At 42.4% G+C, this 17500-nt stretch overlaps 1 protein-coding gene across 4 annotated transcripts in view; it reads right to left on the minus strand.

Annotated features, from left to right (window-relative positions):
- MLC1 (modulator of VRAC current 1) overlaps positions 1-17500 on the minus strand; it is a 789519-nt gene that overhangs the window by 289954 nt on the left and 482065 nt on the right. For all 4 annotated transcript variants that reach the window (XM_044088780.1, XM_044088778.1, XM_044088777.1 and 1 more), the window contains one exon: positions 7024-7140. In XM_044088780.1, coding sequence (XP_043944715.1) covers positions 7024-7140 — 117 coding nt within the window. The remainder of the gene's footprint in view (positions 1-7023; positions 7141-17500) is intronic.

Raw genomic sequence — 17500 nt, forward strand, 5'->3', positions numbered from 1 at the left:
TTGCAGAGGGCATGGCACCATGTCCAGCAGTACAATAGGCACATAATTGCGGACAATATGCCTTCACTATGTTCCCCTCTGGAAGCCTGCAACTTATGTGGTGCCATCAAATGTGATCCACAGAGGCCATACAATGCCTTACATACATGCCCTGTATGGACTGATGCCACTGACACCAGGGAATACCTGTATCATGTTATCAATGCAGGTGCAGGGTCAACCTGCTGTCTATAATCAGGTCCTGCCACATCAGGCCAGTACTGGCATATCTGAGGATAACAGTCTGTGTACACAACATGTGCCAGCCAAACCAGGTACACTTGTACATGTCACTACATTCTTATGGGATGTGCACATCCCAGGCAATGTCCATGTCAAGGACTATCAAACACAGACATGGCATGCATTGCAAAGCAATGGCCATACACAATGGTAACCAGGATGTCAGGACAGCTCATACAAAACCCATCTGTGTGGGACATTGCAGACACTACATCCCTGTACCACACTGCACACCATTGATGGGTGGCATGATGCCAAGGATTACCCCTCACCCAGTCTTGTACAGCCATCTTGCACAGCTAACCACTACACACCCATGAAGCAATGCACACATGCATGTCAGTACTGGCACCTTGTGTCTGCATGTGGGGTGTGATGTTCCCAACCAAAGTCACACCCAATATAACTTCCATTGGCATACTGACTGAGGTCAGACACATTCACATGCCCTAGCCCATAGAACCTTCGCATATCCGCTGTGATCCATGTAGTACCTGTGCATTACTGCAGTGTAGTAAACTAAGTAGTTAGAAAGTGTATTTGTGGGCCTGGCAAAGGGTGTCAATATGAGTCCATTACAGAGTGTGGTTGTGTTGACAATGACATCCGTTCATGTGGACAGCCATGTGTGCTATACCTAATGTATGTCTACTATATCTCTGTTGCAGATGTCACTCACCAGCACACATATATGTTCTTACAACACACCAACATGTCAGTTTTGTGACACATGGAGTAACTGCATGCACTTGTAATAGTAATGACTAGTCAGTCAGGGGTTTGAACCCCTGTATTGATAGGTGTGTGACAGACAATGCTTAGGTTTTAGTCTCCAAGCCTTTCTCTGATGTACTTTGCCTGTGTCTGTCCCTCCCACACATTCTCTGGTTGATGTGGAGTTATACACCTGCTCAGTAGCAGCTTGTGCTTTGCAAGTGATGGTCATGATCAGGTGATGGCCTCTGCACCTATTGCAGTCCTCCTCTAGCTGATTGCATGTGGAACAGCTGTGATGATGTTCCCATAGCCAATCATATGGAAACACAGTACAATATCTAGGAACATCATGTTGGTGTTTGCCCATGACAGTCACTTTGAGTGGAACTTGGATCTGGTGTTTGGTAAACGGCATCACAGATGATATCTGGATGTTCCTCAAACAACATACACAGTGGAAAATAGCCTAAAGACAGGAGGGTGATGTGCCAGACATGACTACAACATGTAAGTGTAGCTATGCTTCATTGAGACTACTGCCAGTTTAACAAGTTGTGTGTGGTAATGGCTATTCTGCATGTTTTAAAACTGACAAGACAGTGCTCTGTTTGTGAGGGAACCCCCATCTGTAAGGCCATCTGTGGACTGGTCAGTGTGTAGAACTATTTGTTTCCTGTGTTACTCAATGAGCACACATATGTGAACTGCAGGAGCATAGTGTGAGGATTTCAGTCAGTACATGGTGATAGTGATGAGAGTTACCACCATTGCATCCCTTATTGGGCATATGTCACATGAAACAGTGGTATGACAGTCACTGACCGGGGTTCAGTGACATGCCAATAATGGGCCACTGTTCATAGCTGCAGTCACAAGTCTTCTACACTTTGTACAGATGTCATGCAGTATATATGCATGTGTTGTGCTCACTCTGCAAATGTATACCATCTGTTGTGTTGGGTTGATGGTCATATCTATGCATGCTGTTATAAGTAATCCTGAATTCTGTTGGCTTTTACTAAGCCATATCTGTGTTAAAACTGCAACACCATGGGCTGTATGGGTTTGGAGGTCCTGGCAGAACCTCCTGCCCCACTTCAGCTGGCCATGGCATTGGGCACCAGCACATCTGGGGCCCAGCCCTGGACCTCCACCTCTGTTGGCTCTGCACCAACTTCTGGTGGAACCGCCACTGAGGATGGGGCCTGTCCCCCCCGGGAGCAGGTCCAGACAGGAACTTGTCCACTGTCGTACTGTCCTGGATGTAGTGTGTAGGGGGCTCAATAAAGGGTTTTGAGGCTAGATACACCAGCTCGAGGGTAGAGTGTCACATTTACAGGGTTAGACTCCCCCTCCTAGACAGCCCCCAGCACTGTCACCTTTGTGGCTGTTTTGGTGCAGTGGTGGCTGCCCATAGCTGGGTACCTCCATCCCACTGTTTCCATCTGGAGGCTCATGGGCTTGTGACTGCCAAACACCCCTCCCCGTCCAAGGTGTATCCCCCCACATGTGTCATATACTGACCCTGTATGCTGTCTTGTCTGTCATGCTACCCAACCTATCCTCCAAGAGCATACCTACTCCCCTTCCACCACATATCACTCTCACCCTACGGAAACAAAAGGCCAATCGGTTCCTAGAACAGCATTTGCCTCTTACATAGCTGTCCATTTCACACACATGTCCACTGGACACATGTAAATCTTTTAATATGCATCACAACATACTCCAGTTGTCCTCACCCCTGCCTTTCAGGCACACGACCCTGGTATGCACATGACTCCTAAAGGTTCCAGGTACACATGATGCAGATGACCCCATTGTACACACAACACTACCGGTCCCTCTATGGTTACCCCATTTACCTTTATCATGATGATGATGTTGCACACAGCACCTTGCAAGAGCTCTGTTCTCACATAATGATTGGACAGGAACTGTTGTGTTAACATGCACAGAGTGATGTATATGGCCAATGTACAAATGTTTGCGTGTATGAATGACACATGTTTGTCTGCGGGAGTCTTGATATTACATAGGACAACACCACTACATAATACAGGCATTGCTGGTGTTTCCCTTTTCATTCCTTTGTAATGCTTTGTTGTCACATGGCATGTTCCTGATGTATCTATATATATGTATGTATCTATATCTGGACATAGACACACACACATACATCTACATGATGGAATACATTTCCTATACTGTTGAATGACTGCGCTGGATGATATGTTTGTGATAACATCCGATGTCTGTATATCTGCCATGGCTTAGTGGTAAATCACATTAGCTGTGTGGCTGTTTATTTTGTTGCTGGGCAAAACAAGGCCGTTGGATACGGAGTGATTAAGGCACATTAAAATAGTTGTGAGCGGGTGTGAGTGGGTTTGCGAGGAGCTAAGCAATGCTAACTTCCGGTTACAGTTTCTTATAATCAGTTCATAGGTTCATAGGTTCATAGGTTCATACTAGGCTATCTGCCCAAGGGCATTTATAAGCCTAGCCCATAGTTATGTGGCTTTCGCCACCCCTTTAGTTTGAATAAAAACTATGCCTATCATTTTTCTGTGCCTCTGTCAAGCAGTGACACTGAAGTAATCCCTGGGGTATATCTGCGATCTCCCATCCATTGGTCAAGATTCCTCTTGAACAAGGCCAGCGAGGTGCTCTGCCTCACATGTACCAGGATTTTGTTCCACAGCATAGGGAGTCTCTACATTGCTTCACCAGTGTAATACTCGTATACTGGCGGCCAAACAGGCTTACACCCACTTGCTCCCTCACTTGCAAATGCACTGCATTTGGTGTTTGCATCTGACACTCACACCCCTGGGTGGGAGTGAGGACTATTATATTACCTTGTGATGCCTATTACATCGGATTACATGCCTACAGTATCGGGAATGGCTGCCCATTAGGCGAAAGCTTGCCATTCGACTGTACAGTATCTGCCGCCTGTGCAGAGTTTGATTCATATTATTGGTGTGTTCCTCTTACGATCTCCACCTGTCTGGCTAATACATGGGAAATGACACTCTTCAATACAAACAAGTAATTGGTTTTTGGAACCCACATCCTTCAGCTGAGGCATGCTACTGCATACCTAATATTCTATCATCTTTCTAAGGTTGTAAGTGAAATATGTGCTTTCTGTCCCTATCAGACCTCTCAAACGATTGGGGACAAATATCAACTGAATCAGGGACATGTCATAACAACATCAGGGACACATTTAAATTATTAGTGCTATTAACCTGACACATTGACAGACTCAGAGCATATGAATTCATTCACATTTTCTGAGGTAAATGAAGTTTATAACTTAATTGTTGTCATTATTCATTACGTGTAATTCACCACCTTTCCTCCAAAAGTCACTAGTTTTAGGAGGGATTAAGTGGGACAGAGTAAGAATTTGAGTCGAAATCAGGGACGTCCCTGGAAATCGGGGACAGTTCAGAGGTATGGTCCCTATTTGTTCTCCCGATGGTTTATGTCCTGTCCAGTGGATTTGCTCTTAAGGGTTGGAGGTATGGGCATCAGCTATGCCCATTTCTAAATATTACTTACATCCCAGGGGCGGTCCTAATATGACATAATAAGCCAACACCTGCACGCCAAGGCCCATAATTGCATACCCATAGTTCCCCCCACCTGCCACTCCTCTACAGCACTCATCCTTACTGTGGGTGCAGGTGGGGTATGAACACACCACTACACACTGCCCACTCTCCGCATGTCGGGACACATGTCATACGTTGTGTCGACCCATGGGTTATCAGGCTTGCACAACCTACTGGTCCATGTACATCTACAGCCTGGTTTGATGAATCATGACTGGGACTGACTCTGATGATTATTAATTTTTGGGTGTCCCACAAGGGACATCGATGTCTATGTTTCAAGATTAGACCTGGCAGGTCTCTCCCACTGGTAGTATCCTGCTGGTGGTCTGGGAAGCAGTGGTGTGTTTACTTTGATTGTGTGTCTGTATGTCTCACCAGCCTAGCTGGGGGGGTTGCTGCTACGTGTTACACGTTTGTTTATTGTACCCCTCACTCCCATATGCACAGCCTGTGAATATATGTAATCCATACCTGCTGTGTCATATCCTAGCTATATACATGTGTGTAGTTACAGTCACACACACACACACACACACACACACACACACACACACACACACACATATATATATATATATATATATATACACACACACACACACACACACACACACACATACACACACACACACACACACACACACACACACACATATATATATATATATATCACACACACACACACACACACACACACACACACACACACACATTACTATATACAGATCTATCTGTATATGTATGCATACATGTATATATTTATATATTGCTGTCTATATATATATATATATATATATATATATATATATATATATATATATATATATATATATACATCTCCAACAACATATGGGTATATGGGTGTCTGCATATGTATATATCTATATGTGGGTAAATGGGTATGTATATGTATTCTGTCTCTGTATGTATACATTTGTACTACAGAGAGGGAGAGGCTTATCTTTATGTCACTATGGGTAGATATACACACACATACCTCTACATATATACATCTACATCTGGTTATTCCATTCCTTGCCATATAGATTACACTTTGCTTCAGTGGGACTCGTAGTGGGTGTGGCTGTTCGTTGGGCAACGCCTCTGCCCAATGAACACATTTGCTTACATCCCTGGGGCTGTCCATATAGGCCCACATCAGCCAACACTGCACACCTAGACCCATAAGTAGCTACTCATAGTTCCCCCACCCGCACCTCCTCTACAGCACCCATCCTTACTCTGGGTCTTGGTCAGTTCTGAACACACCACTACACGCTGCCCACTCTCCACTTCACTGGACCCATGTCATACAGTTGTCTCGACCTATGGGTCATCAAGCTTTCCCACCATTGTATTCCGGGTATGTATACACCCCAGCCAGAATGGTTGGTGTATCACCTTCTTTTGGTCTTTGGTCTCAGCATGTTATATTGTATTATATTTTACTGTAAATTCTTGTAAAATACTTGTTGTTATTCTAGGCATACTTAATGTCTTGTGCAGCTTTTCTCCCCAGGTTTACCCTGACCCAGTCAGACTTTTCTGGTCAACAAATGTCAATAAATAAATAAATAAATATCCTGGTTAAAGGCTTGAGGGGGGATTGTGATCATGGTAGAGACCATATGCACTCTGAATTTTAGATACACTCTCAGGTTGCTTGCAGTTTTCAAAAAAATGGACAGAAGAGTTTATTCCACTCATGGAAGGATCACATTCTTCAATCCCCCTAGGAAAGTCTGTGCCAGGATGCTGGAAAGGAGATATTATCTGATAGTGGGGCATCTGATTTGGAAGGAATAATGTGGATTCCATCCTGACCATGGAAGATGGAATCACTCTTTGTCTTAATATAGGCATTGGAAGCATTACGGCAGTTCACCAGTATGGTCTACATATGCTCTGAGGATCTAGATTATGGACTCTCTAATGTCGTATGAGAAATGCTAAAGCACAGGTTTCCAAAGTTGTTACTGCACACCATTCAGTCCCCGTTTCTGCAGAGATGAGGTACATCAGTGTTCTCCATGTTAGGCTGAATACATTCAGGCAGAGTGCGGGACCCTAGAAAGGTGTGTCTTGTCTTCCTTCAAGACAGCTTGAAATTGCAGTGGTTCAAGGCACAGCCAAAGTTTGGAGAGTATCCAGTTTGGGGATATGAGGGTTGTATCTTTGCTGTATAGTCTAGGAATGCAATAAAAGCCTTCTAAAGTACATTGTTGCTTAGATTTTTAGCATTTCTGTGAGCTTCAGATGTAGATTGTCCTCCTCTCAAACATTTAAACAGCGAATATTCTTCTCATTCATTTTTTAACCATAAAATGTTTTTACTGCTCACCACAACTCAGGTTAAAATCACAGAACTTTAAGGACTTTGTCATTTTATACTTACAGCAACTAAAATCCAAAAGAAAGTTACAGAAACGTAAGGACCAGAGAGAAATACTTCCATGTTCACAGCAATAATACCTCCAAAAACTGATGCAATTCCAACAATCACTTCAATTACCTGCAAAGAAAGAGTAGTCAGTCTTGAAGACAAAAAATGCAGTTTAATATTCTACTATAAACCTATAACAGAAAAAATATTCCTTTAAACAAACAAGGGTCTTTTAACTTAAATTGCACTTATCTACTGTGAGTCAGGATTGAAGAACACTCTGCAGGCAACATCCAGTGAATTCATAACCATTTCATTGATAGTAAAATCCGATTAACAAAATGTCTGGTGCCTGACCTCTACATTACTAACACAGTCAAAATAATATTTACAAAAATGAAGTGAATGAATGCAAGTGTTATAAAGTAACGTTGGTAAGACATTTATTTATTTATCTGTTTGCTTTGTTTTACTTAGGCTAGTTGTACTGAGTAGAAGTCATGTACAGTGAAGGACATGGGAGAAAAGCTCTTGAGCACATACACACACACACACACACACACACACACACACACACACACATACACACACACACATACACAGACGTGTGCGCACACACACATACTGACACACAGACAAACACACACACACAAACACGTGCACACACACACAAACACACACACACAAACATACATAGATATGTGCGCTCACACACACACACACACACACACACACACACACACACACACATACATATACACACAGAAACACACAAACACGTGCACACACACACACACACGCACGCACACAGACACACACACACACACACATGCACACGCACACACATGCACACACACACAAAAACACACACATGGACACATACAAAGACATGCACACACACACACAAACATACACACACACATATACACTGACAGATACATATAAACACGCAGACACACATAAACACACACACAAACACATGCACACACACACATGCACACACACACACACGCACACACACATACACACACACATACAAAGACATACACGCACACACACGCACTCACACACTGACACACAGACACACACACACACACACACACACACACACACACACACACACACACACACACACACACAGACATACACACTTACACAGACAAACATACACACACATACACACTGACAGATACATATAAACACACAGACACCCACAAATGCACACACAAACACACACACACAAATATATATAAGCGGAACTGTGGCACAGTGGGTACTATTGTCACTTCACTGCAAGAGGTTCCCTGGTTTGATTCTTGGCTGGGATGCCTACTGTGTGGATTCTGCATATCCTCCCTGTGTTCATTTGGGGTTTCTCTGGGTGCTCCATTTCCTCCCAAATTCCAAAGACATGGAATAATTGCATTGGAAACTCTGAATTGGCCATAGGTGCAAGTGTGCATGCATCTGTGTGTGTGGTCTAGAAGAACATCTAATGGCAGGGCTGTGTGAACACTGGTTCTAGATGATTGTCCATGTCAAAGTGATACCCCAACCCTTGTACAATAATGGGAAAAAGGAGTTGTGGATGGATATGAAGCCCTGACTACAGCCCAGATGACCCAAGTTTGATAATAATCTGGGCAACTAATAGACTGGTAGAGAGGATGGACATGCAAAACCTGGTGATGTGGATGGGCTGGGGCATCATCCAGTGGTCTCCGGCAATGGTCAGAATCAAAGAATCTGCTAACAGGTTGGGCAGTGGAAGAAACTGGGTATGGTGTGTCTATCCTATGGCCAGTGTCAAGACTCACCATAAATTTGGTCTTCCCATTGCCAGCCCAGCCTACACTAATAGTGTCAGCATGTCTGAGCAAAGAGGCATGCCAGGAACAATCCCCACATATATTCGGATAACAGTCTCTCCACCAGACTGTTTCACCACTTGCCCTGAGAGAAACTTGTCCCATTGTAACCTTTTTACAGCCAGATCATTTCTACTGGGGAGACCCCAACAGTGCTTATAACACTAGGGGTCTGTTAGGATGGGATTTGCAAGGGAGTTAATAGTGGTAGCTTAGGTGGTTTGATGGTTAACCACTGTGTGAGCAAAAAAAAAAGACAGACAGACAGATGTACATTTGAAAGTAGTCGTGTGTATTTGTTCCACTGGATATCTTATGGAGTAGTTTGTAACTGTCACTTTACATATACTCACTTCTGTGCATTCTGTCCATAAAGATAAAGCTGAAAGGAGCAGATAGAACATACAAGTTTAGGTCTGTTAACATCAATAAGTAAAGTAGTTTATAACTGAAAAGGGGATTAACAGATTCAGACAAGTGAAAGGGTGACTGCAATGAATGTAAAATTATGAGCATGGAAAAAGGAGACTATAGGATCCTGGGTGAGGAAGAATTTTAGCTGTTATTGTCCTGCTGAAATTGTTGCAATGGTTTGTGCTTGTTAACTGTAGGTTGTCAGGAAATATAATAACAAACAACAGGAACAAGTTCCACCAGGATTTATTAAAAGCACAAAATCTGTATCTCTGACGTCTCGGCCTCCTTGAAGGCTTTGGGCCGAGACGTCAGAGATACAGATTTTGTGCTTTTAATAAATCCTGGTGGAACTTGTTCCTGTTGTTTGTTACTACTTTTTGGCTCCTGTTGTTCCAGCTTTATGTCAGGAAATATAAGTTGTCATGCTTGATTGTGGCACAGCTGTATGACAGGTGTGAGTTGAGATTATTGGATATTTTACAAATAAAACACTTTTTTGAATGAACTGTTGAATATTACTTTGTGCTTTGTGCTTTGCTCTGAACAGGACCTCTTGTTGTGCCACTTTTTTGAATGAGGTAATTGTGGTGAGACTGTTTCTCCATACCCATGATGTGCAGTGACCTCGAAGTTGCTAATACAAGTAACGTGGTTGCAGATAGTATAATCTCTGCTACATAGTGTGACAAGACTTTCCTCCTCAAAACCACATATTATTCTGAATGACAGTAAGGACTTTTGCTCATGATTTCAGTTAGAATCTGACGTATTTGTTAACTGCAATTTCTGCCTGCTCTACTCAGCTTACTACTACCAGAATCCTCAAAAGAAAATCTGTACACAAAGTAACAAATTATAGCTTTCTTTACCAGCTTTATCTGAGCTGCCAAACTATGTTAAATAGGATTAACACAGTTAATGTCATTGAATGGATGATGGTACCACCTACACTCCTCAACCTCACCTCTCGAAGAAACAAAAATTTGTAGGGCTCTCACTTGTTGGGATGAGCAAGGAAACTAATTGCATGGGGGAAGGGTCATTTAACCAAGCAAGGGGAAATAGTACAAAACAAAAATACATGATGGGTGATTAATTATTTCACCCTTTCAGATTATACTCAGCAACTCTGTCATGGTATAATAGACATTTAACATTAGTAGTGATACGTTGTGTGCTTTCTTCGTTCTCACTTTCACATGCTTACAACTTCTCACCCTGCCTGTCCCCACCCCATCATCTACAAGTTATGATTTGAATAGCTATTATTCAGTAACAAGAAACAGCACAAATCAGTTTCTGACTTCCAGCTCTCCCACTGTAAAAAAATTAAATATAAGAGAGATAGGGTTAGTAATTCTGTTAGTTTTCGTAAAATATAGTTAATAGCTAATTAACACACTAGCCAGATGTCAGCAAAGAAGAAATCTAGAGAACCTAAATCAACTAAAAAAGATGAAGAGAAAACACTGAGTGGGGAGAATCCTGCAGCTGTTCAGCAAAAAGTAGTTCAAGCTCCAGCTCTGGTACAAGAGGTGGCAAGTAGTTCAAGCCCCAGCTCTGGTACAAGAGGTGGCAAGTAGTTCAAGCTCCAGCTCTGGTACAACAGGTGGCAAGTAGTTCAAGCTCCAGCTCTGGTACAACAGATGGCAAGTAGTTCAAGCTCCAGCTCTGGTACAAGAGGTGGTAAGTAGTTCAAGCTCCAGCTCTGGTACAAGAGGTGGCAAGTAGTTCAAGCCCCAGCTCTGGTACAAGAGGTGGCAAGTAGTTCAAGCTCCAGCTCTGGTACAAGAGGTGGCAAGTAGTTCAAGCTCCAGCTCTGGTACAAGAGGTGGCAAGTAGTTCAAGCTCCAGCTCTGGTACAAGAGGTGGCAAGTAGTTCAAGCTCCAGCTCTGGTACAACAGGTGGTAAGTAGTTCAAGCTCCAGCTCTGGTACAAGAGGTGGTAAGTAGTTCAAGCTATAGCTCTGGTACAACAGGTGGCAAGTAGTTCAAGCTCCAGCTCTGGTACAAGAGGTGGCAAGTAGTTCAAGCTATAGCTCTGGTACAAGAGGTGGCAAGTAGTTCAAGCTCCAGCTCTGGTACAAGAGGTGGTAAGTAGTTCAAGCTCCAGCTCTGGTACAAGAGGTGGCAAGTAGTTCAAGCTATAGCTCTGGTACAAGAGGTGGCAAGTAGTTCAAGCTCCAGCTCTGGTACAACAGGTGGCAAGTAGTTCAAGCTCCAGCTCTGGTACAAGAGGTGGCAAGTAGTTCAAGCTCCAGCTCTGGTACAACAGGTGGTAAGTAGTTCAAGCTCCAGCACTGGTACAACAGGTGGCAAGTAGGTCAAGCTCCAGCTCTGGTACAACAGGTGGCAAGTAGTTCAAGCTCCAGCTCTGGTACAAGAGGTGGCAAGTAGTTCAAGCTCCAGCTCTGGTACAACAGGTGGCAAGTAGTTCAAGCTCCAGCTCTGGTACAACAGGTGGTAAGTAGTTCAAGCTCCAGCTCTGGTACAAGAGGTGGCAAGTAGTTCAAGCTCCAGCTCTGGTACAAGAGGTGGCAAGTAGTTCAAGCTCCAGCTCTGGTACAAGAGGTGGCAAGTAGTTCAAGCTCCAGCTCTGGTACAACAGGTGGTAAGTAGTTCAAGCTCCAGCTCTGGTACAAGAGGTGGCAAGTAGTTCAAGCTCCAGCTCTGGTACAAGAGGTGGCAAGTAGTTCAAGCTCCAGCTCTGGTACAAGAGGTGGCAAGTAGTTCAAGCTATAGCTCTGGTACAAGAGGTGGCAAGTAGTTCAAGCTCCAGCTCTGGTACAAGAGGTGGCACGTAGTTCAAGCTCCAGCTCTGGTACAAGAGGTGGCAAGTAGTTCAAGCTCCAGCTCTGGTACAAGAGGTGGCAAGTAGTTCAAGCTCCAGCTCTGGTACAACAGGTGGCAAGTAGTTCAAGCTCCAGCTCTGGTACAAGAGGTGGCAAGTAGTTCAAGCTATAGCTCTGGTACAAGAGGTGGCAAGTAGTTCAAGCTCCAGCTCTGGTACAAGAGGTGGCAAGTAGTTCAAGCTCCAGCTCTGGTACAACAGGTGGCAAGTAGTTCAAGCTCCAGCTCTGGTACAACAGGTGGCAAGTAGTTCAAGCTCCAGCTCTGGTACAAGAGGTGGCAAGTAGTTCAAGCTCCAGCTCTGGTACAAGAGGTGGCACGTAGTTCAAGCTCCAGCTCTGGTACAAGAGGTGGCAAGTAGTTCAAGCTCCAGCTCTGGTACAAGAGGTGGCAAGTAGTTCAAGCTCCAGCTCTGGTACAAGAGGTGGCAAGTAGTTCAAGCTCCAGCTCTGGTACAAGAGGTGGCAAGTAGTTCAAGCTCCAGCTCTGGTACAAGAGGTGGCAAGTAGTTCAAGCTCCAGCTCTGGTACAAGAGGTGGCAAGTAGTTCAAGCTCCAGCTCTGGTACAAGAGGTGGCAAGTAGTTCAAGCTCCAGCTCTGGTACAAGAGGTGGCAAGTAGTTCAAGCTCCAGCTCTGGTACAAGAGGTGGCAAGTAGTTCAAGCTATAGCTCTGGTACAAGAGGTGGCAAGTAGTTCAAGCTCCAGCTCTGGTACAAGAGGTGGCAAGTAGTTCAAGCTCCAGCTCTGGTACAACAGGTGGCAAGTAGTTCAAGCTCCAGCTCTGGTACAAGAGGTGGCAAGTAGTTCAAGCTCCAGCTCTGGTACAAGAGGTGGCAAGTAGTTCAAGCTCCAGCTCTGGTACAACAGGTGGTAAGTAGTTCAAGCTCCAGCTCTGGTACAACAGGTGGCAAGTAGTTCAAGCTCCAGCTCTGGTACAACAGGTGGCAAGTAGTTCAAGCTCCAGCTCTGGTACAAGAGGTGGCAAGTAGTTCAAGCTCCAGCTCTGGTACAACAGGTGGCAAGTAGTTCAAGCTCCAGCTCTGGTACAACAGGTGGCAAGTAGTTCAAGCTCCAGCTCTGGTACAAGAGGTGGCAAGTAGTTCAAGCTCCAGCTCTGGTACAAGAGGTGGCAAGTAGTTCAAGCTCCAGCTCTGGTACAAGAGGTGGTAAGTAGTTCAAGCTCCAGCTCTGGTACAAGAGGTGGCATGTAGTTCAAGCTCCAGCTCTGGTACAACAGGTGGCTTCCAGTGATTTTGAAGAAAACATGAATCAAATGCACTCAGAGATGACTGAAATACATGAAATACTGAAAAAATATATAAATTCAAATAACAAAAGACTGGAAAAATGGAAGAAGCGTTAAACAGTTATTCAGATGTACTGATAAAACTGCAAAAATGAGAGGTTAAAATGAAGAAAAGGCTAAGTGAGTACAAAGCTGGTCAACAACAGCTGCTTCAAAAAGTAGTAGCATTAGAGGATTGTGCACAAATGGAAAACATGAGATTTTCTTTTCTGCCAGAGAAACTGGAAAGAACAGAATGTATTAATTTTATGAAAGCACAAATAAGCAACTGGATTGATATTCCACAGCAGGATTTGTTAATTGAAATGGTACATTGTGTGTATGCACCAAACCTGGCCATGAGAAAGCAGTCATGACCAGTATTAGTAAAGATGCAATCATAACAGTTGATCTTGACAATTTGTGGCAGAAGGGCAAACTACTAAAAATGAGAGATAGTAGAGTTTTTGTGAAAAATAATTTTTCATTCTACACACCAGGCAGAAGAAAAGCAAATTTATCCTAGCAATCAGGGGATGTTTAGAGGGAGGTGTGAGATTCAAGCTGCTGTATTCAGCTGTCTTCAGAATATTTTTATTGGAGGGTCAAATATTTTTTGATGCAGAACAGGATAAGGATGAAATATAAAACTTTCTCCAACAAAAGGTGAGCCATCATAAGAGGACTATGCTTCTCATTCTTCTGATAATAAAGCTCATAGGGAGACTTTCCAAGTAAAATATTTTCTAATGTTCCAAACAAAAATGCTTGAGCGACAGAAAAGTGCACATGAGTTGAACAGAAAAATAGGAAGTACCTTGGACCTAAATTGGTATCTGGGATTGGGAGATGGAGATGAACAGAAAGAAGACCATCAATACTGAAGTTACTGAATAAATGTAAAATTATAAAGCATCAGTCACATTTGAGAAGTATGGCTTTGCTAGAAAAAGTGGCTTAAAAAGACTGGATTTTTGTCATCTTTGTTAAGAGTTGTGGGAGGACTGAAAAGCATATATGCCACTTAATGTCGTTAATGTTTGGGAGGACACTAAAACAAAAAGAGAAATAAACTGTCAGTAAAACAATTTTTGTTCTTAACAGTATTTGTGTAAAACATTTGATAATATAAATTGCATGTTATATAGTAAACATTTTTAGTGATTGTTGTATATGATACAGATACTAAAGTAGACAAGTACTTTTTTCTTTTTTCTTTTTAAGAGATGTAGGCATTACAATGTAAACAGAGAAGAAAGACTGGACAACAGCACATATAAGTTTATAAGCTGTAATCTTGGTTTTCTGGGACTGGGGGATGGGGGGTGAAAGTCCACTGATTGTAATATATAGTGCTGAGATGTTTTCTCTTACTTTTGTATAGATGAAAGTCTGGATTAATGCTGATGGCTTAATATAATATTAAATGTTATATGTAACCATGTGGGCTTTAAAAATAAGAAAGTAATGTGAATGTAGTAAAACGTTTTCGTTTAGCAAATTAATGTTCAGTGTGAGAGAAGTCTGCAGCTGTACATTCTGTTCTTATGTTTCCATGGAGGCAAGCTGACTACAGGTCTAGACAATAAATCTCAAGAGTTCTTGACTTTGTAAAGATACAAGTCATGCATCTTAATAAAAAAAGTTTGAAATTATAGGAAGTGAATAAAACATAGCATCTTTCCTGGTACCTAAATACTTGGATATGTTTACTAGAACAGAGTATAATTTAATTTTAATTAAATATGGCAAGTGAACTTTTTTATGTTTACCAAAACCATACAAGCTATTTTTAGCAATACAAATAAGACAAAAACAAACAGCAGTTAGTGTATGTAAGAAAAGAGGGCATAACATGTACCTTATCATTAACAACCTTAATTTTAGGTTAGGTAATGCGCGTGGGTGCAATCAGGAGGGTTAAGCTTCAGTATTTGAAGATGTACATAGTTTTGTGTGCTTGTTTTTATGTTAATAGGTTATAGGGATGCCTTGGAATGTATATTTTTGTTTTGTTTGAGGGTTATCATTAAAACAAAAAGCCTTGAAAAATTTGACATAGACAAGAAACAACTGTCTAAAGGATCAACCTGCCAAACATTAGTGGGTGCATGTAAGACAAAAGCTAGAAATGGGTATTTAACAAAGCTGTTATATATAACAGGTAGGAATAACAACTTCTTTTCATAATGGCTACACAATCCATGTTATTTTGGAACATGAATGGCCTCACACATATAGGCAAAAAGGTAAGAGTATTGGATTATATTAAGAAATACAGAGTGCAGATAGCAATTCTACAAGAGACACATTTGGAAAGTAGTGAGCATGTGAATTTGATAAAGAAAGGACTTGAGGATGGATATGCAACAGAATATCAGGGACACAAGGGAAAAAGGCAACACTTCTATGAATGGAGCTCCAATAGTGATAAAAGAGGGAAAAAGACAATAATGAGAGATTTGTGGTAGTAAGGGGCTACTGGCAAGGGAGGAAGATTACACTGTCATGAATTTATATTCCTCCTAAAACTGTTATTATGGAGCTTTAGAAAATTTTGGGAGAACTAATCAGCTTTCAGCAGGGAATACCACTTACGGGTATGGACTAGAACTTGATATGCATTAGTGAGGATGTATCTGGGGACCTAGAAGGAAAAATATAACAAAAGAAGCTAGATTTCTGAAGAAATTTATGAAAATATTTGGTATGTAAGACATAAATTTAGTAGTAGAAACTTGGAGATACTTTACATATTATTTCCCAATGCACAATAACTGTGCTAGACTAGACAGAAATTATATTTCACAGGAACATATACATTTAATCGAAAGCTTTGACACACATCCAATAAAGATTTCAGATCATGCACAAATAACAACTAAGATAAAAATGCAGGGCAATGAAGTAAAAATGAGAAACTGGTGCTTCTCCCACCTACTTGTTAAGAAGACAGGTAGTTCACACAGACTACCTTGACCTCGCCAAGGCTTTTGACACCATTCCCCACTCGGGAATTATAGAAAAACTCACCAGCCTGAACATAAACCCCTATGTCATGAGATGGGTTGCCAACTGGCTTACAGACAGAACTTGCACGGTAAGAATAGCGGGCTCCAGGTCCGACTCTAAACCAGTCACAAGGGGTGTGCCACAAGGCTCAGTCCTGGGACTCCTACTGTTCAGCATATACTTCTCAGAAGTACAGGCAAACACAGGAGGACTATGGCTAACCAAGTTCGCCGATGACTGCAAACTGAGAGCCATAATTGACTCTCCGGCTGACATGGACATTCTCCAAAAGGGCCTTAATGAGATGGACACCTGGTGTCAAAGTCATGGTCTCAAGCTAAATGCCAAAAAATGTATAGTCATCCCATTTGGCAAAAACAAAACACTCATGAATTACCACATATGTGGCAGCCCCCTTAATACAGAAGAGGTAATAAGAGATCTGGGGACCCAAGTAGATAGTAATCTCTCCTTTGACAATCATATTGCCAAAATAGTTATGAAATCCTTCTATGTAGCCCATCTAATTACTAAAGGGTTCGCATCTAGAAATAAAGAGGTTATAGTGCCCCTCTACTCATCACTCATCAGACCGATCATAAAGTACAATTCCCTATTTGGGATGTACCTCACAAGATACTTCCAACAGCTGGATAGACCACAAAAGTACATCACCAAGAGGATTACTGGCCTCAAACATATGTCCTATGCAGCCCGACTGGAAATACTCCATCTGTACTCAGTGGCATATTGCTTACTCAGAGGTGATCTCTGCCTGACTTACAAAGCCATGTCCAACTCAGACTTGATGGACATGTTCCACCTAAAGAAATCCAAGTCACTGCGAGATACATGCTCTAGTGAGCTAAACCTCACCACAACAATAAATAGAACATGTTGAAAGGATAGATTCCTGTCACAGAGATTCTCCATGCTTTGGAACAAAATTCCTAACTACATTAGGCAGAGCCCCTCACTAACACTCTTCAAGGAAACCTTGACAAGTGGATGGGTCACAGAAAATACACCCCTGCGATCACTTCATTGGCTCTTCTT

The sequence above is a fragment of the Protopterus annectens genome, chromosome 11.part0, assembly GCF_019279795.1.
Source record: "Protopterus annectens isolate FY-2018-M chromosome 11.part0, PAN1.0, whole genome shotgun sequence".
NCBI lineage: Eukaryota > Metazoa > Chordata > Ceratodontiformes > Protopteridae > Protopterus > Protopterus annectens.